A 27,502-nucleotide genomic window follows, 5' to 3' on the forward strand; every position below is an offset into this window, starting at 1 on the left:
TATTCGTTCTTTGTCTAGCTGTTGCCTTCATGATCTTGTAACTGATTGGTGTTAGGAAAAGCTATTATAAGTTATGCATCACTTGTTATAATGAAAAAAAATAAAGAATGAGTTTATCTTTTATCAGTATGTTGTGCTTTAACATTATGCTTGTTCCTTCACATTGAAAATGAATTAGAGATAATGATATCCTTTGAAGGTTTGTTCAAGGTTTTTTTTCTTTTATTCAAAACTAAATTTTAGGGTTTAGAGTTTAGGATTTAGAATTTATGGTTAGAAATTGAATGCAGTGTCACTTATAAGAAATGCGAAAGTTGTGAGCAAAATATTGGAGAAAAAGTCCATTTCAAATTTTGTAGCTCATTGAACTCTTGATGGAAAGCACATCCTTATGCAAGCATGTCTTTTTGTTCTCATAGCACCAATCTAAATCCAACAATAGATATTAGTAATTACTTATTCAGTTTTACTATTTATGATTGCAAAGTATCCTTATCTTGACTTGAATTATCAGAGAAGAGAAGCAGAAGCTTTCTTCCCACTTATAACAGCCACAATTTAAATACCAATCAATGGTTAATCTGAACCCTTAATTTGACCTCCCAAGAGGAACATATTAACCAATGTTGGGATGAACATAGAGACCAATAGTGTAGCAAAGAAAAGAAAACTCTAGGGTGATTAGCTGCATAATACACGTTGATCAAATGGGTCACAAGTGAACAAACTAGGATCAATGTATAGAGTTTAAATGGTATGTGAACGGGTCATGCGGAAAGTCTTTATGTCGAAAGGTCGGAAAGTCGAAAGAAGTAAAGTACAAGTGTTAGTGAAAATATTACGTGGAAGTGTCAGTGTTAATAAGAGACACGTATAAAAGATTAATTATGTTGAAAATCAATTAATAAGAGATTAAAATGATGTGACAGACTCAATAGGCCCATTAACAAATAATATAAATAGATAAAATGTTTAGTTCAGTTTTTTTTGTTTTTCTGTGGAGTAATTAACACAAATACTAACTTAAATTTCGGAGTGTTCCTGCAAGTACCACACCACATATCAAGAACTCAGAAGGTACTTCTATAAACACAAGTGACCGAGAGAAGAGGTACGAACAAAGAAAAAAAAAAAGACCGGAAAGACAAGTGAAGACGGATTCTGAAGACACTTTCCTCCATATAATTAATACTAGTACATTATGAAATATAATATGCCTATGCAACAAACTTGGAGTTTAAATTGTCTTATGATTTTGTACTATGTTCTTATGGTTTCAGACATTTTTGTTTAAAAGTTACACATTATTTTTCTTTGGGTCTGTGCAGAACAATCCCCTGTCATCTCTTTTGATGAATAACCAAGATAAAAGAAAATTGCACAAACTAATCTAAATCACGTAATTTATTAGAAATTATGCTTTGCTTTATTCAAAAGTGTAAAAGTTTTGTTGTTTTTTTTTTCAAAACTTCAAAGCAACTAACTGTTACCATCAAGAACTATATTTTAACAAAAGTGCGAAGAGATTGGTGTGAAGCTAGATGCAATAATAAATATCATAGAAAACCAAAAGAAAAGGCAAAAGATCTTGACAACTTTGTTGGAGATGAGATTCCAACATGGACACACTGGCCTGGACCTTTCTTAAGTCGTTAATAGCTTGTCGTGGCGTTCATGATTTGCCGTCCCTTTTCCCTACAGAGTGGACTGTGGTCTGAATTATTCACTCTATGCTCCAACTTATGATTATCCTTTTACATGCTTTGTTGGAAGTGTGGATCCTTCCACTCATAAAATAACCTTAATGATATTTTGAAAACTTGCTAAATATACAATCTGTGATTAATGATATGAACAGAGATTATCTTCGTTATTTCATAAACTGATGTAAGTTTTAGACAGAGAAATAAGGTTCTAGACTGATGTAAGTTGTGAATAAAATAAAAACATACCTCAATTTTTGTATCCCACTTTTAGTCTCTGTCATGTGCAATACTACAAATACAAAACAACAACAACAACTTGGTTTTACATGAAACATGGACTTCAAAAATATGATAATGTTTCTCACCTCTTTCTGTCCTCTCTTCTTTACTTCTTGTTTCAATTCAAAATTGGTATCAGAACCATGCATGTTTGATAAAACTATTCTGTGTTTTTACATTCTTCAACCACCCAACTTTCATCACACTTCACCTCTCCAAAGTTAAATATCTGCTAACAAAGTGTAACCATTGAAGTGCAAGATTAGATTTCTCACCTCACGTTACAAACAAGGAAGAAACTAACACTAACCTTCTTCCAAATAACAATGTCTTCACTCCTTTGGAACCTACACCATCCTCCACCCTTTTTGTCAATCATAAACTTGGACTCACCCACAACCAAATGCAAATCCACTAGCTCAAACCAAACTCACATCAAATGATACACCCAATCACCCCATAATAATTCACCCAATCTTAAGAAAAACATCAACAAAGTCACAAATCAGTAGGACCCAACCCCTCCTATAATTATCAAACCCCAGATACCATTTCTCAGTGTCACTCACAAAACCATATTACCCTTTTCTTCTCAAAGGTTATAAATGGTGGAAAACCCTAAGAGCTAAGAAAAGGAACAACCTTGAACTGAAACATGACAACAACCTACGGCACGATTCCGACCTCGGGGCCTCCGAACCTGGAATACATATCGCGTGCCAAGCAGCGGATCAAGGCGGGGTTGGGGACGAGGCGGCCGTGGAAGGCCATGCTGAACTTCCGGTCGCTGAAGATCCCCGGTGGCGGCGCGGCGGAGGCGCTGTCGCGCGTGGCGGTGAACGTGTCGTACTTCCGCATGAACTACGCGATGGTGGCGCTGCTGATTCTCTTCCTGAGCCTCCTCTGGCACCCCATCTCGCTCATCGTCTTCCTCCTCCTCATGGCGGCATGGCTCTTCCTCTACTTCCTCCGTGACGAGCCCCTCGTCCTGCTCGGCCACCTCGTCGACGACCGCCTCGTGCTCGTCGCCATGGCCGTCCTCACGGTGGCGCTGCTGCTGCTCACAGACGCCACCGTCAACATTCTCGGGGCCGTGGCGGTCGCCGTGGTGGCGGTGGTGGCGCACGCCGCATTCCGGAGGACGGAGGATCTGTTCTTGGGGGAAGAAGAAGAAGCTGCGGCGGCGGCCTTGGCCGGTGCTGCCTGATTCATTGTTTTCTGTATAATTTTTTTGTTGAATTTGGAGAAAGAAAATGGTTATTTGATTTGATTTGGTTCGGTTTTATCGTTTGTTGTTATATTTTTTTGGAAGATGATGCCACTTGCATCCCTTTTTTTCCCCTGTTTTCATACTCTGTTCTAACTTTGGTGTTCTGATTTTTAGCATCTAAATGGGTTTAACTGAAATATGAAATTGGTGTTTGGGAGGGAAATTAACACTTTAAATAATGTAAGTTTTAATCCTTTTTTTTCCTTAATTATTTTTTCTATTGTTTAATTTTTTTCTACAATTTTATCTTTGCATTAATAAAATATTCAATTTATTATAGAAGAATGAAACTTTGGTAACTTATTGATTGTCTACTAAGAAATAAGTTAATTGGATTTTGATGAATTTTCACTCTCTAAAATAATCATAGTTTCAAAGGTTTTAAAAATTTAAGAGAACATTTAAATATCATCAAAATAATTATGTTTTCACTTAGAATTCATTTTTCAGTATAACATCAATATAATAATCTATATTATGTCTCAACAAGTTGTTTTTCACCATTTTTATTTTGATAGCAAGTTAATTTATTAAAACTAAAGATAATTTATTATCATTAGTATATAAGATGTTACAATAAGTGATTAATCAATTATTTTAGTGGTAGATGATACAACTCACATTTAATTAATTAAGTCATCATATACTCAATTGTCATAAGTATTAATCTTTTAAATATTTTAATTTGCATGTTTACATTATTTCTGATTTATTCACACTATGAAAGTTTAGAAAAAACCAAATTGACTAAATATTTTAGACTCTTGATCATCTTTAAAAAGGGAAATTATTGATCAAATTAATTAAGATCTTGAAGAATGAAGATTATTTTCTCTAAGATATGTTTTGATGATGAATCTGCAATATTAAATGTTTATAGTTTTTGTAATGTGTGTGGATCACATGGTAAGACATTTTATCTTAGAATAAGAAGCATGATCATCATTTGTCTAAATTTCTTTAAGACTTTTTTTAAAAATATCTATTAATTGATTATCATTTAACATAATCAATTATATTAAGTAGCTTAATTTATTATCTTTAGAAATAACTTAATGTCATTTAAAAAAATATTTTCTAAACAATCAATTATCTTTTATATATCAATTGTCTCATGTCTTAGGTTCCACAATTAATCGATTAAATGAAAAGTAATTGGTTAGATTGTTCCAATGTTGTTAAACAACCTAAAACAATATAATTGATCAACTCTAAACATAATGGATTAAGTATTTTTCTAATTTTTTTTTTATAAATAATTTTCAAAATTCTCTTGAATAGTAATCAATTATTTATTGTAATATTTATTTCATAGTTCCAAAAAACAAATTAAAACCTTTCTTATTTCATATATTTTGAAAAAACTCATTAATAAAGACTAATATATGTAAATTTTATAATTTTCTCTATAATCTTAATCTTGGAATACTCATATCTATGTATAGATATGTAATATCTTTTTCATTATACTTTGTGCTTATGTTATACCTTAATGTAAAGTGTTTTTTTAGTTAGTATCCATTTAGAGTTTTTAAGAAGTTTTTTGGTATATATATTGTACCTTACATTATCAATCACTCTCTTAGCACAAAGATCAACTAGAGTTGGTATCTTTGGTGTACAAAATTCATCTTTTTTCATCATAATATCACTGTTCATCAAGAAAGCAACCAAGATGATTTAAAATATTTTTTTTCTAGTTTTAGTTTTGCACTTGGTGATTATTTACATCTTTTATTTTAGAAATCAAATTAATAACAAACTAAATCTTGATTTGATAATTAAATATGGACTAATTGAATGATATTTTGATTTTATTTGTATAATTAATTTAATTGATTAATTATTGCAACTTAAATATGAATCTTTAAATAATTGTAATATGAGTAACTTTTGTTTTTTTTTGTTTCTAATATAAGAATTCACTTTTTAATTTTCTTCATTTTTGTTTTTCAATCTATTTTTAATTCAATTTTTGTACATTTCTATTTCTACATCCCTAAACTCCATCATCCTTAATTTCAACAATTGAAAATCAATTACCAAAATTAATTTATCAATTTATTATTAAAAACTCTAATTGGATTGCTTGATTCAATTTGTAAGATACTTAAAAAAATGAGATATTTGAATTCAAGATTTTATATTTATTTTTTATTTAATATAAAATATATATTTTTTCATAATTTGTGTTATTTTATTACTAAAATCTTATATAATATTAGAAATATAAATTAATTTAGCATAATTAAAACCATGGTTGAAGTTGGTTGGATAAATATTTATCATTTTAATGAATTGTCTAGTTTAAAAACATTGAGTTCATCAATTAACCATTAATTTATGTAAAAAAAATCTGGTTAAAAAATTAGATAAAAAAAAGAAAAGAAAAGCAAAAGTAAGTAACTTTTTATCAGAGCCAAGTTTCAATCCTGGACCTGGGTTATGGGCCCACCACGCTTCCGTTGCGCCACTCTGATGGATTGATCAATTTTGTCTTTCCATATAAGTATACATTCTAAATTCAAAATTGTTTCTTAGACTTTACATTTTTCTTATAAATAATTTTATGTAATATTAACCTTTAATTGAGATTATTTCACTTTGAATATGTTAAAAAAACACTATTTATGTTGGCAAAAAATAAATACACTATTTATAAAAAAAATATAATTTTAAAAATTTGCGTAAAACTAAATTAATTTTTTATATTTTTATTTTAAAATAGTAAAACTTAAAGAGAAATTGTAGTGAAATTAAATTTCAAAAATATCTATCTATCTCTATATATAAAGAGGATTCCCCTTAGAACACATTTACATTTTCATTTTATCCTTATACTAATATTTTATTTTATTATTTTAAAAACATATAATAAGATTTTTTTTGCATTTTATTGTTATATTGGATATTTTCGTCATTTTCTTTTTTTAGTATTTATTTTTATTTTAACAACTTCTCACTTCTCTCTCTATAAAAAAAACTTATCAGTTACACTATTTAACTATCTCAAGTTTCACTCCCTCCTCTCATATTAGGAGAACTCAAAACTCCCAGCATTGCAAACCCACAAAAAAATATTTGCAATGCATGAATTCATATTGTTTGATCTTTGTCATAAGACTTTTGCCTTTTGTATTTGTGGGTGACTTCACTGGTGCAATATCCAACCAGTAAGTGTGTTTGGAAACCTAAAATTCTAGAATAAGCAAAAAATGAAACCTAAAATTCTAGAATAAGCAAAAAGTGAAACCTAAAATTCTAGAGTAAGCAAAAGTTTAGAGACTGATGGCAAAACACTTCATTCATTCTTTTTTTTTTTTACCAATCTTCAATTAATTTGTTTTTTTTATTATTAATAGTTCGACATAAAATGCATAATTGTATTGGATTAATCTAGAGGAAAATAGTTGTCATCATCAAGCACATGAAGTTTGATCCCTTAGTTGAATTTGGATGAGTGACTCTTCATCCAACAAGCTCTCTTCTCCAATTCCTCTCTCTCTTATCAAACGAGTAAGTTTTTCAATTTATTTTTCATAAGACACTACAACTTTAAATCTAACCATATTTTGTTTTATGCGTTTCAGATTTGCAACAATTTTGAAAAGAATTTAAGCTTATTTACATGTTTTATGTTTTGTTTCCAGGCTTATTGGATACGAAGGTGTAGAAGTCATTAATCTAAAGGATAAATAAGAGGTAGAGAAAGAAGCACAAAAAAGAAGATGAAAACAAAAGGTGTTTATTGTTTTATGTTTTTCCTTTGACTTTTTTATGTAAAGGAAAAAAATAGTTATTGAAAAATGATGTAATGATATATTAGTTTGAATATAACATTAATGATGATACTAACAATTATTAAAATACATAAAAATATCAAATAATTAGTGTTTAACCTTAATTTAATTACATCTCAAAACATCAAAATATTAAAGAATAAAGATAACATTTAACCTTATTTTTATCACTATAGAAGTAATTTATCAATTTTATTATAGAACTTTTTTTTTCTTTTCTATTTATTTATAATTTTTTTCCTTTTTAATTTTCTATATTAAAATTATAACACTATATAAATCTAATTATTTACTTAATTAATATCATTCATAATAAATTATTTATTTTGTAAAGATAATAAAAAACAGTACATCGATTTGGAGAAAGAGAAGAACGCAGAGCAACACACTGACACTTTTCTTTTCCCTTTCCGTTTCGTCCGTACAAAACAAGAGCTACCACCACCGGCGGTTTCCTCCGTCAACATCTTCGCAGACTTCACCGGCGTCCACCATTGCCGCCGAATACGACGGCGCGTATGGCTCAGCCGCCCTTCGATCCGTACTACATGTACCAACAAGATGATCGGAGCAACATCAACACGCTCTTCGTGTCGGGGCTCCCGGACGACGTGAAGGCGCGTGAGATTCACAACCTCTTTCGCCGCCGCCCCGGCTTCGACTCTTGCCAACTCAAGTACACCGGCCGCGCCAACCAGGTACCGCCCCTTCTCCCTTTCTTTCTCCTCAATTGTGCCTATCTACTCATAACTGATGCATTCAAAGTTGGCATTCGCGTGAATTTTTTATATGTTGTGGAATCAAAATTCGCTTTCCTTTTCAGGTCGTGGCGTTTGCCACATTTTTCAACCACCAATCGGCAATGGCAGCGCTGCACGCCTTGAATGTGAGTACATGGCTTCGAATGGCGTGATCCATGATGAACGTTAGGGCTAGGAATTTATCTCGTGTTTGGATAAACTTCTGCATGAACACCTAGGAGAGAAAGAAAAATTAAATTAACTTATCCTATCAAAGAAGTTTATGTAGAAGTTAGTTTGTAGAAGCTCGTTAGTTTAAACTATGCACAAGCTGCTTGAGAAACTTAATTTATTTTTAGTTTCCTGTAAGTTCTTATGGAAATTTTTTAATCAGCGATGATAGCTTGATTTGATGATGATAAAGTTACTTGTTTAAATTTTGTTCCTTGGAGTGAACATTTTGGTATCAGCTTCTCTATTTGGACTAAATGTAAATTGCAGTATGCTCATGCACATGCATAAATGGGAAATCCTGCAAGTTAGTTCGATTTTTTATATTGTGAAAAGAAATTGAGTATATTTTATTGTGAAGATGTTTGCAGTTAATAGAAATTGGTCTTCTATTTAAGTTCTCTTTTGGTTGATGATTCTCACCAGGGTGTGAAATTTGATCCTCAAACTGGATCTGTTTTGCATATTGAACTAGCCAGGTCAAACTCTAGGAGAAAGCGAAAACCAGGTATGTACGTGTGTATATTATGCATGCATGACTAGGGTTAAATAGAAAAGGAGGAATGGAAAAAATTAAAGTATCCACTAGCTAATATGTAGCATCTTCATCTAGACATCTACTCATTTTTTTCGCTTTCATTCTTTCTAGAAACTATTCTTCAATTTCAATTTTCCACCAATATATGTATCTTTATGTATCTCTTTTGAACTCGGGAGGAATTTTGTTTGTTTTACTTTTATGGTTTAATCTGAATGCCTTTTACTGGACTTTTACTTTTCATAGGCAGTGGAGCCTATGTGGTTATAGATAAAAGGACCAAAGGGGAGCTTGATGTTCATGGATCATCAAGTGATGATGGTAATGCTACTTTACTGAGTTCAAGGCAAAGTGTGTGTACTGTATTCTAAAATGTGATCTAGCTTGCTGTTATTGTCTTGTTTGCACCCATAGTTAAGTTTGAGTGAGATTAGAAAGGGAAAAAGGGAGAGGTGAAGCACAATGAACTTAGGTTCTGTATTCTTGCCCCTCTTGTTTCTGTGTCTCATTCTCACCTGCACATCTTTCACATTTAGGTGACAGTGACCCTGATGAGCCATCAGACAGTGACGGCAACCATGGTGATTTATCAATCATAGCAAGGTTGAGAGTACAATAAATTTGAACAACTTTTTACCTCTGTTCAAAATTTTGCAAATTATTTCTGCAAACAAAAGATGATGATAAATATACTAGTACAGTAGTACTTTGATATTGTGGTGGGACGCCAAGTCTATAATATTCTCTTTTTGTATGCAGTGATGAGACGGCTGTTGGTTCGGACAATCCTATACCCGTGGTAAGTTTAAGTGAATAACAGAAATAAGTTGGAACTCTCCTGCTTACTACATTAGTAGAAACCATCCAATATTGTTTTCTGCTTTAAATGCAGCACATAGAATTCACGTCATATTCTTCTGTCTCAACAAATAGATTAAAATTTGTGTAGTTTGTAAAAGGTGTTGCTTGCTTTTTCCCATAAAGAATTTTTGTATAATGCAATCTTTTCAAATTGGGTGTAGGAGCAACATGAAAAGGGCAGTTCCGGTGGACTGTGTTCCACTCTCTTTATCGCAAATCTTGGCCCAAACTGCACTGAAGATGAATTAAAGCAGGCTTTTGCTGCGTGAGTTGCTCCTTCTCTCTTGTTGATGAACCTGCTAAAGGCCTCTGGTGTTGTTATTTAGATTGGAGCAGTGCTGAACAAGCTGATTCTTTAGACCCTGCAATGTTTTCCATCTACTTGGTGTTCATCATTAAACTTAATGTCTTCAATCCATTTTTCCAGATATGCTGGATTCAACATGGTCAAAATGCGCTCTAGAGGAGGAATGCCAGTTGCATTTGCTGATTTTGAGGTAAGTTACGGTTCTGGCAGGAAACCACAGGTGTCATTGTTTGGGCTCTTCATTGCTTTGCCAACAGAGTATATTTGAGCATGCCATATCTGTTAGGGAATGCTAGCATCATACTATTCTTTGATTGACTAAAATTGATTGGAAATCACAAATTTGTGTGGGTTTCACTTGTTATTTAATGATTATTTCTCTTAATTTTGTAATTTTAAGTTAATCTTAACTAATAATAGTTTTGGTAGAAACGATGTGTTAAAGAGTGTCTCTCCAGCACAGTTTATCTTTGAAATAACCTTGTCCTGGATTGTTACTCATTTATTGATTATCTTGACAACCTTCCATCTTTTCACAGGAAATTGATCAAGCTGCTAAGGTCGTGGAGGAGCTTCAGGGAAGTTTGCTTTCATCATCAGATCGGGGTGGCATGCATATAGAGTATCCTCTAACCTAATGACTTCTATTAATTTTTATTCTGCTATGATTGGATGGTTCATCTTTCTAATTTACTCTTTTTTTTTTATCTGTGCTCTCTAGATACGCAAGGTCTAAAATGAGGAAGCATTAGGGAAAACAATTAGAGGTAAAACAGTTACCGTATGATTTGTTTTTTTTTTTCGATATAAAGCAGTTGCAACGTGTTAAGGGAAGATTGGGAATGAACATGTAATGGGTTGGAGTTAAAGTTTTGGCAGTTGGTATAGAAGCTTGCAAAACATATTAACCATTATGCACTTCATTTTCTGCTTAGATGCGACAAACTCGGGGTGCTCATTCATCGTATATCTGCTTCTGTCAAAGCTATGGCAACGATTGGATGGAATTACCATATTTCTTTAATTGGGTTTTCTCATTATCGTCAATTCACTGTCCAACTGAACTGAAGGGCCCTTGGTCAACGAATTTTTGTTTTTCTTAACTAAACTTGTTCTTGGTCGTTAACAAATTTGCTTATATTATCTTATCCTGAAGTGTAACCAATGCATACATACACGAGGAGAGTTTGATTACTAAAATTGGGTGTAGGTACTTTGATTTAAGTATATATTCGTAGAGAATGTAATTTATAATATGATATCTTTTATAATAAATAGTTTTTTTTTGTTTTTATTTGTCAAAATGTCATCAAGGTTCTCTTAACTTGGATCTTCAATTGCTGGAACCCTATCAATTGACAAAGTTTACATTTGTAAAATGGGAAAACAATCTTTTATCGCTGAAATTCTTTTAGAACACTAGGTTGGTTTAGGTGGTCATGTTCGGCGTCAGAACAATACAATTTTTTTAATTAATTTTTCATCTGAAGGGAATGCTAACCGTTAACGAAAAACCTTTCCAACTGGGTGATCGTACCCTGTATTTTTTTTCCAAGTGTATTGAAATTCCTATTAGAAGCGAAACCAATTTCCAGAAATACTATAACCTGTACAAGTTCTAAACACGTGTTAATTAAAAAAACACTTAATAAAAAAAGAAAAAAGAAACAAGGAATGGATGATCTCATGTTGATTTTTGACCTATTAGTCAGTAACAGGATACAGGAGAATTTAAAAAGAAAAAAGAAAGTTGGGAATAAAGAATATTAGAGTAGATCAATTTTGCCACTCTCCACAAGTGCTTTTATGGATTTGTAACATATGAAATGGAGGACACCTGGCTCCATCTCAAACAGCTTCGACCTGTCATCAGCAGGTCCATCTTCCAGTTGAATGCCCGTCAGATACTCTTTACTTCTACATAAAACAAATGTGTCTAGTTCTGGTTCTGGGACTGAAATATACAAACAAAATATTTCTCACCACACAACCTTCAAGGAAATAATATATGGTAAACTAAAAGCACTAAAAGACTTCAGTTAGCAGAATAGAAAACATTATGACTGAGAAACCCCTTTAAATCTAACATGGTTGGTTCTTCACGGAAAAGAATCCCCAATTACCCATGCACACAGAGGGATAGAAAATTAAAGCGTAACCCAATGAACCAGGCTCCTACCAAGTGGATTTGTACATGTGACTTGACTTCCAAGTCACAAGCTTGCTGGTCATCAACCTTACCTTAGCACCACCCAATATGATGCTAAATCATGTGTGCGATTTTTGCACAGAGAAAAAAATACAACAGTTATAATAAGATGGCTAATTAAACAAAATGATCAAAGTGTAACTGAGAGAATAATAATCTTATCAAAAAAATCCCCCCCTCCCGATAGTTGACAATAATATTTACCAAAAATAAAAACAGCAAGGTTAAGCTACCATCAGTTATTCAATATAAGAGAATATGTGAAATCAAGGGCTGTTATAAGATAGTGAAGTTTTACTTGGCTATAAAGAATATCATTATAGCCACCGGTACAGTGTTACTGCACAATTATTTATGGTCATTTAATTAAATTGTTGAAATTACGGTTTCTAGATATAGAGGAAGGAAAAGAGAAAAAAGAATGAAACAGCTGGTTAATATTAGCCAAGATATGTACAATCTGTTGATAAAACCTATATCACTGACCCTTATTATACTACTCATAATCTTAACTAATTACGGAAAGTCAGAAACAACCTGAGAATCTAATATTAGTAAGGTTGGGAACTATAGCAATCAATCCTAAGAGAAAATGGGGAATCACGGAATTAATCCTGAAAGATAGATCTAAGATATGATAAGCATTTTTAGATATTTCATGTACTCCAACACCAATAATGGAAGGGTGCACTATACAAGGGTTTGAAGAACTTCGAAACTAACTTTTGGTCAAATATGCGAAGATTATTGCCTAAAATCTTATTTTAGAAAGCTGGATACTACAAGAAAAACTACAAGCAAGAAGGCCAAATTAATCAGAAAACTACTACAGAACTCATCGTCAGATTTTTCAATCAAGAAATGTAAATTATTTCATGCTACTAACAAGGTATGAAACCTGACCTCATAAAAGACTGGTGAGTTTTAGGCAGAAACAATTTGATTACTCAAACAGACACACAATGGTCGGAAAGAAGTAATGAAACAAAATAACCTAAATTGTCTTCTATCTTCTAAGGATGATAAATTACCCATGTCGTCCTCTTCACTTATTACAGATTGCTTTAGAACAGACTGGTAATTTTCTGGCAGCTTCGACAGAACAGTCTCCTCTAGATGTCGGTTTAGGTCACCTGTACACCTGCAACAAGAAAATCATATTCAATAACCGCAAGAAGAATGCTTTAATGCTGTCAGCTAAAACACATTGCTAGTCAGAAAACAAATTATCAAAAGAAATGTAAAGGATAGCCTTACGTTCTGGCGAAATCTTTCTCGTCTTTAGATAGCCTGTTCCAAAGTTCTTCAGTTTTTAAGATGTGGAACATGTACTTTTCAATCTACAATAGAAACATGGTTGTAAAAATAAAATAAATCAATGATCAGAGAAATTGGTGAAGTCAATTCCCAGCTTGACTAGTATTCAAATAGTTCAGCAACTAACGCATACCCTAATTGTTTTAACCTATTATACAGGTACGCAGGTAGTAAAAAGGAAAGCCGCAAAACTATTATTAGGCAAAAAATATCCGGCAAAAGTGAGTAGGCGTAAAAAATTCAATTTACCTCTGGATTATGTTCGGGTTAACTTTACATATATACTTTTAAGAGAAGAAAAAAGTGAAACAAGTTTTTTCATAAGCTAAAACGAACTTTAAAATAAGTTACAAATCTAATTTTAGAGAACTTGATGTGAAAGAATTTCTATAAATTAACTTGATTTTAATTTATAGAGAAATTCAATACATTTTTTCTTCTAAAAGTGTTCAGAAAAAGTCCATTCAAAGATGTCTTTGCTGAAATATTCATGCTGCCATTGCTAATACTTAAGGTTAATTAAGATTGTCCACTCCCTCGTAGTTTTTCACCGTTTCAAAAAAAACTGCAAATTCTTTGGCCACGACCACATTTCGACCCAGACGCATGAGTCGAATTCAAGGTCTTAAACTGCTGACTGACAGTTGCAGTTGCAATTTCGTTGCCTTGACATTAGCAAAATCGCAAACAAAATATGATAAATGCTGTCGCAATTAGCATCACAACCAAAATTATGGCCATAATTAAAAGCCTTTTGACGAATTCGTCCATAATTTTCCACAATGTGAAGGAATTAAGAGTTAGCAGTCATAATAACGGAACCGGTTGGGTGTTACCTTCTGGATGCGGATGCGGAGATAGGATCTCAACAGAAAGAGGGTTCTGTCCAAGTCCATCTGATAGAGAGACACCGAGAGAGGATTATTACCGCCACTGGATTTCTCCTCAACGGTTTCCTCCTGCAGAAACAGAAACAAAGAAATGAATGAAAATTGGTTAGGGTTGGAGGTGTGAGAAGTTGCGTACCATGAGTTGAATCTGTTCCTTGACGCGGGAAATCAAATGAAATTCGAAGCGGAGAATCTCCGGCGCCGCCTTCTCGTTGCGCCACGCTCGCTTGAGAAGCTCGACATCGGTGGTTGCAATCAGGGAATCGTAATCGTCGAGTGACGCTCCCTCTGCACCAGAGCTTGAAGCCATTGATTGGATTCAAGGGTTTCGTTTTCTTTTGCTTTAGCCTTCCAACAATAAATTGGCGCCAAACGCCAAATGATGTTTTCACATTTGGATTACTTTTTCCATTTAAAATAAAAGTATTAATTATAATAGAATATTTTAGTTAATTAGAAATATATTTTTTTAAGTTGCTTCTGAAATTTATAAATTTGGGCAACCGAAAATATATTTCGTGTAATCTTAAATATTTTTAAGTGAAGGTCTTAGGGTGAGATAAAATAGAAGAAGAAAGAAAATAAAAAGGTATGTGAAATTTTAAAGTTTAATTTATTTTTTATTAAAGAATAAAAAAATATTTTCACATTTAGTACGGGGTGTCACAAGAATTATGGAGGTGTGGGAAAAAGAAGTTTGTTTGGGGTGATATTTGGGCCTAATGAACTATCGGATAGGGGTGTTTCTTCTTGCATTCTTGCACCCTTGACTGTTTCTTCCTGCACCACCATATGTTTTTTTCCCACCTCCATAAATTTTCGTATTTCTAAAAATATCTCAATGTAATATTCTGGATTACGTAATCGAAAAGTCATTTTTCAAATTCATAATTAGCTTCTGGATTACATAATCTGGAAGTTTTTTTTTTCAAATGCATAATTAGTTTCTAGATTACATAATTCAAAAGTTACTATCAAATTCAAACTTCTGGAACATATAATCAAAAATACCATTCTGGATTATGTAACCCAAAGCATGAAGGTGGTACAAGAAGAATAAAAAAATATTTTCATGTTTTGTAAGGGGTGTTAAAAGAACATATGGAGGGGCAGGAAGATTACCTTTATATTCTTCGAAATACCTGAGTGATTTCAGATTAAGAATTATGTAAAGAAAAAGATGTTTCTAAAATAGTGGTTATGTAATTTAAGAAATCATTATGAAATATCTTTTCCGAACATATTTTTTTATTTTCGGATTGATAAATTCACAATTCATATATTTACTAAACTGATTATCTACAATGAAAATTTACCAAAATGAAAATCATATATTTTGTTGCTACTCATAGTTTACATGATTTTTGTGTATAAATTGTGGAAGAATCAAAGCTGTGGGTTCTGTAAAGTTTTTGGTGATATTGATGTATATGGACAAGACTCAGACAAAGTCGTCCTCGGGATAAGGTCTGGAGTCCCTTTGTTTGTAACTTATCATTACAAAACCAGAAAACAGGACACTTGACATGTCTCCTCATCCTATTATGTCTCACCCTCACAGCATTGTCCCCATCACCCAACCAATATATTTTGCTTTAGATGTTACAAAACTCAAGAGTTCAAGAAAAAGGTAAAAATAACATTGTCATAATCAACCAACCAAGGTGTTTGATTCTTTGTTGAACATTGGAAAAAAAATTATCACAATTCCCATTTCACCCTTCTGTAAGGCTTAAAAGTTAACTGATGTGGCTCTCATTGTCATGATTGCTAGTTCACATGACAATCTCAGACCAAGTTTGTTTATTTCTATGTGCATGCAAGTCCATGCACAAACAAACATTGGAACAAGAGAGAAAGAAACAACACATTCATTAGTTCTAACCAATTTACATTCACATAATCAAGATTTTTAATTTGCAGTTTTTGAATCATATAATATAATAGATGATAGATCAAAGAGAGAGATTTCAAGAGTGAAGATAGTAGACAGCACAGCAGCACTGATTCTATCAAGGTCATTGAGACACTAACAGGATTTCCTGAAAATTCTTCAAAAGCTTCTATATTTACCTATCCTACTTTCACTCTGCTATACAAATGCAATATTAGATCCATTGCACACAAAAAAAGGATTAAAAAAACAGACAAAATAGGTGTGGAACAAGCATACTTTGTATTTAACATAACAAGAACCCAATCTTTATGATCAATCAATTCAAATGTCATCTTCACATGAGGCCCTCCTAGCCTTGTCCCTATCACCCCAATAGGAAGGCCTGTACTTGTCAAGGGATAGCTTCCCACTGAAGGACTCTACAGACTCTTCTAACAGGGGACCACTATAATGGTGCTGCCTTTGTAATGGCTCTGACCACAATCTACCACTTCGGTTTCCTGCATCATAGCCTGGAGTTGAGATGTAATTTGTGTCCATCACCATGTCACCCTCTAGTATTCGGAGGACCTTCAATAAACAACCACAAGTATGAAAGTGGCACCAATGAGCATATTATTATATAACTAAAAAAATTGTAACTCGAAGGCTTGCCTAAGACTAGCCATTAAACCTGTTTTTTATTAGTAAATAGCAACAAATTATTAGATTTCACACAATACCAAAGTGACGAATGTATCAATCTTAGGAGAAGTGCATTGCATGCATGTGAGGAATTAACATACAAGCCTTCTGATATTTTGGAAAACATATTTCTAATCCTTTTGAACAGCAGCTAGCCGCTTCCTACAGAATTCTGTTTAACTTGATAAAGTTCTAAGAACTATATGTAAGTGTGAGTTCTTTGCATCAAGCAAAGTTTGGCAAAAAATAAAACGGCTCAAAACTTCCTTTACCTGTGACATGCGTGGTCTACATTGAGGATCTCGCTGTATGCATAATGAGGCAGCATGCAGCATGCAATAGACCTCATTTTCAGAATAGTGGTTATCAAGTCTTGGATCAATCAGTTCCTCAGTTGCATATTCTTCTAAGAGAGGTCGTGCCTGTTTAATATCCAAAAGTTTACAAACTTAGGCAAAGGCTAGCATAAACAACAAAAGAAGTTCAAACTTTTCTATTTGAGAATTGGAGTGTGATATTACTCATGAATGTTACTATTTACTCTCTTGAAATGGTGCCAACATCCAACAATCGAAAAGTTACTGAAGTTAGATATTCTCATACTCTAAACTTACCCACTCGGTAAGGCACTGCTGTCCCTTTGGCCTAGTGAGATCCACAGCTTTTCTCCCTGTAACAAGCTCAACTAATACCACCCCAAAGGAATAAACATCAGCTTTTTCAGTGATTTGACCACTTTGAGCATATTCAGGAGCCAAATACCTACACAGAAACGGCATGGTCAGTTGCAATCCCATACACATACAAATTTAATCATGAAACTAAGTCAAGATCAATACAAACACTTACCCAAATGTTCCAATCACTCTAGTTTCCACACCTGTGTCTCCATCAGGCTGCCACCTTGCCAGTCCAAAATCACCAACCTTTCATAACATAATTCAGCCCAATTAATACTCTTAGAAAATGAAGGATACATACATTTTATGCACCTCAACACACACTGATATGTAGGAAACTGAAATATTTTTTAAGCAGTTCACTATTATTTTAATGAACTGAAGGGAGAGAAAAAAAAACTGTAGAGAGATGACTATTCAATAATGAAGTACTGGTGTCTTTCAATATGTAAACTATGACACGGCATTGTACAGAGGAAGCAAACAGTACCATACCAGAGGTTCAAAATCGTGAGTTATGAGAATGTTGTTTGGCCTCATGTCACGGTGGATAATACAACCCACTCTGCATTCTTCATGTAGATATCGTAATCCACGGGCTGCTCCCACAGCAATTTTTTGCCGTGCTGACCACTCTAATGGATCCTTTTGTCGCCCTGAAATATTCTTAAGCATTACTAAATCAATTTATAATTAAGTCACCATGTTCATATCACTGAATGTAACATGAAAATATCATGATGGTAACATTCTACGCATAAATGTAGCCCTTTTAAAGACAAAAATATTATGATAGTTATGATAGTTGGCGTATCCATTTATAAACCAAAAATATGATTTTATATTAGTTAATACCATTTTAAAATTGTTTGACAGTTTATGGACAAAACTGCATGCAGAATGTTTTCTTGCCAAGTTCAAGCCAATTCAAAAAATATTTCTATCATGAGAAAATTTGGTATGGGAGCAAGAGAAATCACCATATAAATGCGAATCCAATGATCCATTGCATATGTACTCATAAACCAGTAGCCTTCTCTTATCCTCTATACAGAAGCCAATGAGCATAACAACATTCCGGTGTTGAGCACAGCTCAGGACTTCCACCTCTGAACAAAATTCAAGATCACCTTGAGAGCTAGCTAATTTATGTTGCTTCACAGCAATGACTTGTCCTTCAGGTAGAACCCCTCTGTGAACAGATCCAAACCCTCCTTCAGCCAGGAAGTTGGCCTGCGAAAAACCACCTGTAGCAAGTTCTAACTCAGCGTAGCTGAACCATCTTGGAGGTTTTCCAAAAACAGGTGCCTTGTGTTGACATATTGAACACAGTGGAGGGGGACCAGGTGGGGCATTTCCAGATAATGCTATTGCTTCTCTTAAATTTCCACTGAAATCCAAGTCATTCCTATAGCTTGAGATTTCAAATCCAGCTCCTCTATCAAGCCTAGAATACTTATCTAGGAAAGCTCTGGTTGTAGATGCTTGAGGCATACCATGAGATATCTCTGTTCTCTCTTCATTGCGTTGTGATGATTGTTGATGTAAAAGCAATTCTGTGATCCATGGTTGGTATCTCATGCTTGCTGAAGATGTGGACAGACTTTCACTTTCTGTGTCTGAATTAGTATCACCAAGCTCATGACTTTCCTGGATAGTTTCCTCTTTTTTGGACTCACCATTCATCTCTGAGATGAAGAATGGTGAAGTTCCCGGATCAGAGCTTGAAACCGATGAAGTACCAGCTTCAGTTGCAGTGAATGGTGTCCCTAGCTCGGGGCTGCTGGATGGAGTTACAGCTGGTCCTTTGATGGAATTTAAGGAATCAAGCTTTATTTTGCTTCGCTTTTCAGGCATGTCATCTTGCTCAGGAGGTGACGGACCTGCTTCTTCAACATCCTTCTTTTGAGGTCCAATCAAGTTCAACCGCAGTACTTTTGGTTGAGAACGCTTCATAACCACAATGTTACACTGTAGTTCTTCCATGCATCGCTTTTCTTCATGTTTGAGCTGTCTGCAAAGAAGGAAACACCACAAACCAACAACACAAACTCAATTACAATCATCAAATAAACAATAAACCATAAATGTATATATCATCAGGTTTAGTGGTAACAATAGCATGTTTCTCAACGAGGAAAAGATAAGAGAGAGTACTTGTCTAATACGACCCAATTGGCTTGTGCTTTCTTGGCTTCTGCTGCCACTGCTCCACAAGGTGATCCAGAAACAATTTTAATCCTGACATTGATCTGTAGGGAAAAGACTGGAATAAGAATATGACCTCAACATTCAATTTGCATGAACCTTGCATACACCAAGGCTACTACTGACCTTGTTTGGATCATAGACGTTATGGAGTTGAAGGATCATCTGGGAGCAAGAATCAGTGATATCACTTTTCTGCTCAGATATTGTTCCTGGAGGGTACTTCTTAATACCACTGGCACAGTCACCAGCAAATCTAGGAAAACCCCATAATCTTCTGCCTGCATATGAGTAGAACAACAGTCATTTATAACATAATAGCATGGTCAAGGTTCAAATTCCCACAAAAAAACACCAACATAGTTCAAGAATGCACTCATTATTTCCTGTCACACTGCCGTGACATAATTACAAAATGCAAAACCATATAAACCACTGACCATGTCACATACTCACATCTGAATCAATGGAATCAAATCCCCCTTTTTTCCAATTTGCCAGAAAAACAATATTCAGTGAGAAAAAGAAAAACAAAAGTAGATCAAATTCAGGCGAAAAAAGAATCACAATCACCTGAACCTTGTGAAGGCACAACCACTAGCAGTGTAATGCAATCCCCAGGTTGAACAACATGAGTCAGGGACCAAACAAGAGCAGTCTTTGGAATTTCTTTTGATGCCTTAACGGCAACAATGACCTTCTCAGCACCATCAGAACCTTTCTCTTGCTTCCCCCGCTTCTGTTGCTCTCGACTCATTAGCACCAACAATAATGCCTCAAGAACTTCCTTGCTCAAAAGATTCAACTCTCAACAACCATCCAAAGCATATGTGTTGGCAATTTCTATATAGGAGAAAGTGAAACACGAGAAGACGTTCAGTATCATATATATCAATCATTAGTCTGCCCCACCACAACTATTATAATTTATCTTATCACCAACAAGCTTGTACATTCCACCGGGCAATAAAAGAGACAAATTCTTATAACCAAATTCAAATCATTTGTATTTTTGTATCAGTATCACACACTAAAAAGTAAAAACCTCCCTCAACGTTCACAGAATCTTTTTTTTTTACAAGTACGTTCCCAAAGTAGTATAAAATCCGGAAAGAATCAGATACCCTTTTGTGGATCAGAAAGCAAGAAGCAAGAGGTTGATGATGCAGCAGCCTCCAGTTCAAAATGCAAAATGCACTTCAAGCTTTCTGAACTCCAACAAGATTCAAAGCAGTGAAAGGTAACACACTGCTTTGCTTGCTGCTTGATTACAGATTTGAAAGGAGGCCCTTCACTCCACTAGCTGTTGTGCTTTTTGTACCTTCAAATAACCTACCAAGTCAAAATAGTCGAAAAGAAGCTGCTTCAGAAAAGGTAAAGGGGTGTGTGATTTGGATCCAACTATTTGGCTCTACTATCGAAAACATTTAGAAGGAAGCCTCCACAAAAGATTCCTCTGCATAAATAGTATTGTCCTTCCTTCTTCAACAGAAAACAAAACAATCCAATCCAATCTTCCCTGAACCTTAGAGACACATAAAAATGACTGGAGATATAGGTCTTTCAGCTCTCTTCCTCCCTCAAAGTTCACCCTCAGTTTTCACCCTGCATAGTCCTAAGATTCAATGTACATCAGAAAATAATAATAATGCAGAGTTAGGTGAGTGAAGAAGAGGTGCAAATAAATAAATAAATAAATAACTACGTGTATGTACAAAAATATGATATGATTTACTAATAACTTGCAACTGCCATTTTGTTGGTTTAGAAGGTCAAAAGCATCATTGGAGACAAGAAAAAGGGAAAGCCGGAATAAGATCCAGTCCAAAACTTCATTTTCTTTAATACAATTATTTATATTATATCTGTCCATCAAACAATCCTTATGGACAAATGAACATCCAGCGAAAAAACAAGAAAAGGGAATATCACCCTTCTTTTGAAAAAAAAAAACTATTTTTTTTGCTTACAATTATTGTCTTCAGATTCTATTGAAATTGATTTCCAGCGAAAACACTAGTCTGAACAACCATCTCCATTCAAAATTACTCTTCTCTATTGAAATATGAAAATGAGTCACTCACAGAGAAACACCAAAATGAATCAAAGTTGGAGGCTTTATCAACATATAAGCCAACCCACAGAGAGAAACCGGTGTTGGTTGAGACTTGAGAGGAAGAATGAGTAATTAGCAGCACAAAATGGCTTCTGGGTAAGAACAAAAAAAAGATATCAGCTTTGTTGGGAGTGACCAATGGAATTCTGAAAAAAAAAATAGGATATTAACATCATAAAGGTTATTTATTGTAATTGTTTTACTCACTGTAATACTTTTCTTTAAGTTTTTTTAACAGCTCCTGATTTGAAGTTTTAGTCTTTAAAAAAATGAAAAAAAAAATCATGTCATAGTAATTTTACTGTACCTCTAAATAAACAGTAGCATTTTTATCATAACAAATAATCATCAGAACTTAATTTCCTTGACTAAAATTTATAATTATTGTTGCAAAATTTAAACTGAGAATAATTTACATTACACATGCACTCATCTTCACTGTTATAATCACACATTTTCATGCATAGAACTTTTTGTTAACCATTTTGGGAGTTTGAAATGTAATGGTGTTCCTCTTTGGTTTGTTGTACACCTTACACCTGGCAACTCATCTTCTATCAGTTTTGATTTTTGCAGTAAAATCAGCTTCGATGGGTGGTCTGGTTTGGACATAAAAATGCCTCCTTTTTTGCTCTTAATTTCGGACATACCCTTCAGTTTTGTTGACAGCAGCATTGAGTGAATGTGAATGTGGGAAGTTCAATTTTAAATGTTGATTCATGCGCGGGATCTTATAGAAAACTGCATGAAAATCCATAAGGGGGTGCTCTGCTCTGAGTGCTGCAGCATTGATGTTTTCATGACTTATATGTCATTAATAAAGGGACAGTGTCGTGTTATGGTTGTGGTTATAATGACAAAATCACTGACTTTGGTCACTGACAAATGAAGCAATTTGTTACTTGGAGCAATGGGAAGATAGCATAGAGAAGAGTGTGTGGAGGGACCTACATGATCTCATCTAGTAGTAATAGCATTTGTTTTTTGTCATCCTAAATTTCAAATTAAAGGGTGCTTGTTTTGTTTTGGGTTGTGCTGATTCTAATGTGCTAAAGTTTGCCTCCTTCCTCCTAAAGTTGTGTGCCATTTCAGACCAAAACATTTTGGGAGGGAAACCTAGTTAACATCACTCAACTAAAATGGAGAATTATGTATGCATACTTTTTGAGGTTGTTATGGTCTCATCTCATCATCATTATCTAAACTCCAAAGTTGCTCCTTTACAAGATTTTGCTTCATGATTTTGCTTATGATTGGTTTAGTGTTTTAGCAGCTGCAAAGTTTGTAGAAACAGTGAATGAATGATGCAAGAGAAAAGAGAATTAGACAATGGAAAATGGGTAACAAAAGATTGTGCATTAATTGAGAAGGGTGTGGGAGCAGAAACAGAGGAGAGTGGCATGAAGGTAAATAGAAGAAAGTTGTTGTCTTTTTCTCTGACTGCATTGAATGTGTTTTGGATTTGGCCATAAATGGTGCAGCGGTTAAACTTTCAAAACGCACCGTCACGTCACCGTTACATTTCATGAATCAATTCTATTTAGGTCATGCTATCCACTCACATTCTTCATCAATTCTTATATTTTATAATTTATTTAAATATTAAGATATTATTAGGAATGAAATTAAATTATAAAATATATACATTTAAATGACAGAACACATTGTTTATTAAAATGATTTAAAAAATGCAAAAATATTTAGTTTAAATAAGTTAAAATATACTAGATATTTTTTTTATTAGCTAATGTTTTAAGTTTTAAGAGCTTTATAAGGTTTAGAATTTATAATTTAATAATATAACTTGGGAATTATTTTCTTGAAAATGAATTTTTTTTTGTTTGTGTGTTTGAAAACTTCCACACATGTATAAATTATATGGAATTTAGTTGATTAGATGTAAATAGTGACTAGATGAATGAAAATAACTAATATTTAAATACTTAAAAAAATTATAAAAAGGGACAAAATAAATTAAAAGCCAAAAAAATAGTGAATTTATTAATAGAAAAAAATAATAATAATAAAGGTGAAAATTTAGATTATGAAGAAGTATTTTTTTTTAAGGTGGCTTAACCGTAATTTGTGTTGACTAATTGGTAATTTTGTAGGGTGCCGATAGTGACTCAACGACGTCGTTTTGTGTTTTTGATTTCGACACCACGTATTACGGATCGTGTCTCGTAGCTTTGGAACCTGCTAAACATTTTTTTATTAAGTTTTGATTAAAATAAAAAAATAATTAGGGTCTGCATTTTATATCATTGGAGCTTTAGAAATTTGAAGTTTGAATGGTGCATAATATAAGACAAAAATGGACTTGCAGATTCAACGGGCTTAAAATCATGCAAGAATCTGTTTATGTGTTATTCAAGATATTTATGCTATTTACAAAACCTTACCATTCTTACATTAATATAAATTAGCCATTTCACTACATTTAATACTAGTATTTTTCTTCATGATTTATTGTGAAATTTTTTATCAACTTAACTATTTTTTTTTAGTTGATATAACTTCTTTCCTTCATTTCTTATATTCGATTACTTTTTCTTCTACCTTCTTTCCTTCATTTCTTATATTCGATTACTTTTTCTTCTTCAACTTTTGTTTCTTATCGAGTTAAGTTTTCTTTTTTCTTGTTTATTTTTTATCAGGAGAACAACTCCAAAAGGTGCTTGGACGTTTAAATAAATATTCGATATTTAATGCATAAATGTTTATTAAGGATGTACATTTTTCTTATAAGGTGTGCTTATTTATATGTTTATAATGAATTATGTTATTGTTAAATCGAGACTAACTTACGGATCGTGATTAAAGATGTATTACCTAATTCTTTGTACAGCTTAATTTTTAATCATCTTCTGATTTTAGTGCATTTTGAATCTATCGGTTGATTAGTATCGAATATCGAGACTTATAAAACTTGTCCAGTTCCAATCATACAACTGGTATTTAACACATGATATTTTCATCATGATCCGTTATTATTTTTTTATTTTTATGGAAACCGTAAGGTAATTATTTGTATGGATCCGTACATATTAATTAATTATTTTTTAACAGAAAATAATGATTAATTATAAGTTCAGAAAATTGGGATTAATTTTACTAATTTCAAATATGTTCTATCCAAAAAAGATTGAGCTAAAAACTAACATTTAATCAACAAGAGGTAATCTTTAATCTAGATTACTCTCACTCTTTTAGGTGATTAATTGCATTCCACCCATACTTTTAATTTAATCACCTTTATAAAAACTGTTTTCTTCAATCTATCATTTTCGTGTGTTCTTAACGAAGTTTCATAAAAAGTTATATTTTTACATTTCATTAATAATTTATCTATTAATAGTTTACTTATAAATAAAATATTTAACAAAATTACTACTGTGAAACTTAATCTAATTAATGATTAGATTTGCATAATTTCACTCAAAGTTCTAATTCTGTGATTGATAATTAAAAGTGCTAAAAAATTAGTTAAACTTATTTGTTGTTTAGTGCAACATATAAGCACTCACAACTTATCTCAATTAGACAAATCAATGAATAATTGAAAAAAAAAAAAACATGATTTGCTCTTGTTTTTGTCTTTTGCTTTTACTAGGAAACAGAAAACGATGTAATTGTATACTCTTTTTGGTTTATAATAGAAGCGGGTTCCAGACTCAATTGCACCATCATGATTCAAAAATTAAAATATAATAAGGTTAATTTATCTTACTCGAGCACCCCACTATACACTATACACTATACTATTAAAATAAAATAATGTTGCACACAACCCTAAAGTGATATTATATATAACATCTCTAGAATATTGCATCACACTCATCAATTTTTAAATAATGAAAGGTTAATTAAACAAACACACATTTAAAACAGACCAAAAACAAAGATTACTCAATTTCATAAATGTCATTTTATAAATTAAGTTAGTAAGTAAATGTGCTTCTCCTGCTCTTAATCTTTATACTATTCACTTAAAAACAGTTGTCATTATTTGAAAATATTTTATTTTTTCTATATAATTATTCCAAATAAAAAAATAAATTCAATATTATGGTTCGAAATCTTCTATATAATTATCCAAAAAATAATTACAGTATTATGGTTGTTGAAAATTATTTGTATATGTTCTAAGTGAACTTGAGCTCACTCCCGCTTGGTGGATGTATCTGCAAAGTACTATGATGATAAAGTCATAGTTAATTTGATTAAGTTCTAATTTCATAAAAAACTTTGTGCTTGTTAATCAATAACAAATCATCTTATAGTGTTTATTATTGAACTTTATTAGACTTTTATTTTTTACACCTTACAATTACATAATGTATTTTTAATACTTTAAATTTATTCATTGAGCCTTATACAATGTTTAAATTATTTTATTATTTCTTTATCTTTTTCTGATTTACTGATATTTAATATGATATTTTCAGTCCTGTATTTTCTTTAGTCAATAAAAAACCATTATTCAATTAGACAAAATTAAAATATAATATATAAGTTGATACAAATTTAATGTGATTTTGTAAAATTATTTTTATGAGATTGAGTTAAATTTAAAATTTATTTTTAAAAAAATATCAGAATTTATTAATATTTTATCATAATGAAATGAATTTGAGTTATCTTCTTACTTCCATCTATTTTCACACTCAATGCTTTTAAGGTTGATTTTGTAAAAAAATTAGTCTTTTTATTTACTTTTGAGTTTTTTAATCTATGTTAAAAAGAATTTGAGGACAACACATGTTATGGAACACAAATCATGAATTTTTCCCTTGTTTTTAGATAATTTTTTTACAATTTTTTGTGATCATGTAGTTTTTCCTGTTTTTTATTTTTGTTTTCATATTTAATCTCCTTGGATAATATTGATATTTGATTTAGTACTTATAATTAGGGACCACATAGAAAAATCATCATGAAAAAAATATCAGAGGGTCAGAGAAAAAAATCAGGATGTTTAAAGAAGCCAAATAAGAAACAAAAAAATGATAGATGAAAAAATTGGTAAAAAAAAATGTTGTTAGTAACTAGTTTGATAAGAATATAAAATAAAGACTGAATTTTTTTCTAGGAATAATAAAACTAAATTAAACCTTTGAGTAATTTGCATGCTATGTGAACTAATTGATCCTTTTTATATATAGTGAAAAATAATCCACTTAAAAAAATAAAATATTTAGGATTTCTTTTAACCTACTTAAGAAAAACCACTGCAAGAATTTGATTACACTGCATGTGGCCAACAAAAAAGTACAGGTGTGTTTGGAGGAAATTATAGAAAATTTATTTTGGGTTATGAGAGTGACTTATAACAATTTTATGAAAGCTGCTTCACTTAAATGTGCTAAAATATCCAATACACACTCACTATCATAGAATGGTGGATTAGTAATCAAACTTCAAACCTTATTGTTATTGTTACATTGGAGTTCAAAACTCACCCCTACAAACAAATATTAACTACAAATTCATTATGTTTCAAAAAAATTTATACCTATCTTGTAAAACCATCAGGGTTTAGGGTTATCAAATGATGTTGAAGATTCTACATCGATTAAATATTAAGACATTTCATAATATATAAATTTGTATAAATCTCATCTTATAAGTCAGTTTTATGAAGTTGAGTTATACTTAAAGTCTACTACTTAATATAATGTCAAAGTCATTTCGAGTCTATCTCAGTAATTATTGGTTGAGCTTATCATGGTATAGAGTCATTTTGAATCTATCTTAACAATTGTTGAT

The 27,502-nt window shown here is 32.4% G+C and overlaps 4 protein-coding genes across 9 annotated transcripts; 2 read left to right on the plus strand and 2 right to left on the minus strand.

The window, feature by feature from the left end:
• The first annotated feature begins 2,003 nt into the window (after positions 1-2,003).
• On the plus strand, positions 2,004-3,268 carry LOC137818297 (PRA1 family protein F2). Its single transcript, XM_068621627.2, has one exon. The coding sequence runs from the start codon at positions 2,641-2,643 to the stop codon at positions 3,190-3,192; it is 552 nt and encodes a 183-aa protein (XP_068477728.1). The 5' UTR covers positions 2,004-2,640; the 3' UTR covers positions 3,193-3,268.
• A 4,128-nt stretch (positions 3,269-7,396) lies between these two features.
• On the plus strand, positions 7,397-11,036 carry LOC137818816 (RNA-binding (RRM/RBD/RNP motifs) family protein). Of its 3 annotated transcripts, XM_068622432.2 has the most exons (11): positions 7,397-7,753; positions 7,879-7,941; positions 8,453-8,534; positions 8,811-8,885; positions 9,101-9,167; positions 9,324-9,363; positions 9,587-9,690; positions 9,853-9,922; positions 10,272-10,354; positions 10,454-10,499; positions 10,668-11,036. In XM_068622432.2, the coding sequence occupies exons 1-10, from the start codon at positions 7,574-7,576 to the stop codon at positions 10,482-10,484; spliced, it is 795 nt and encodes a 264-aa protein (XP_068478533.1). In that variant the 5' UTR covers positions 7,397-7,573; the 3' UTR covers positions 10,485-10,499; positions 10,668-11,036. The 3 variants fall into 3 exon arrangements, 2 of the variants coding, with proteins under 2 accessions (XP_068478533.1, XP_068478535.1); XR_016516312.1 differs by lacking the exon at positions 9,101-9,167 and having other exon boundaries at positions 7,403-7,753; XM_068622434.2 differs by lacking the exon at positions 8,811-8,885 and having other exon boundaries at positions 7,403-7,753.
• Positions 11,037-11,398: 362 nt separating this feature from the next.
• SLD5 (DNA replication protein-like protein) lies at positions 11,399-14,537 on the minus strand. Its single transcript, XM_068622435.2, has 5 exons — positions 14,285-14,537; positions 14,095-14,217; positions 13,199-13,281; positions 12,973-13,082; positions 11,399-11,686 (listed from the first exon to the last, which is right to left on the minus strand). Exons 1-5 carry the CDS (start codon positions 14,456-14,458, stop codon positions 11,499-11,501), a joined length of 678 nt encoding a protein of 225 aa, XP_068478536.1. The 5' UTR covers positions 14,459-14,537; the 3' UTR covers positions 11,399-11,498.
• Positions 14,538-16,101: 1,564 nt separating this feature from the next.
• Positions 16,102-21,893, minus strand: LOC137819398 (inactive protein kinase SELMODRAFT_444075). 4 transcript variants are annotated; one of them, XM_068623233.2, is made up of 11 exons: positions 21,702-21,893; positions 20,742-21,232; positions 20,191-20,460; positions 19,744-19,898; positions 19,567-19,661; positions 18,390-19,423; positions 17,905-18,065; positions 17,579-17,655; positions 17,344-17,491; positions 17,002-17,151; positions 16,102-16,615 (listed from the first exon to the last, which is right to left on the minus strand). In XM_068623233.2, exons 3-11 carry the CDS (start codon positions 20,372-20,374, stop codon positions 16,367-16,369), a joined length of 2,253 nt encoding a protein of 750 aa, XP_068479334.1. In that variant the 5' UTR covers positions 20,375-20,460; positions 20,742-21,232; positions 21,702-21,893; the 3' UTR covers positions 16,102-16,366. The 4 variants fall into 4 exon arrangements, with proteins under 4 accessions (XP_068479334.1, XP_068479335.1, XP_090152450.1 ...); XM_068623234.2 differs by having other exon boundaries at positions 21,588-21,893; XM_090296324.1 differs by lacking the exon at positions 21,702-21,893 and adding an exon at positions 21,360-21,449.
• Positions 21,894-27,502: the final 5,609 nt, after the last annotated feature.

The sequence above is a fragment of the Phaseolus vulgaris genome, chromosome 10 (genome assembly GCF_051622355.1).
Source record: "Phaseolus vulgaris cultivar YP4 chromosome 10, ASM5162235v1, whole genome shotgun sequence".
In the NCBI taxonomy this organism is placed as follows: domain Eukaryota; kingdom Viridiplantae; phylum Streptophyta; class Magnoliopsida; order Fabales; family Fabaceae; genus Phaseolus; species Phaseolus vulgaris.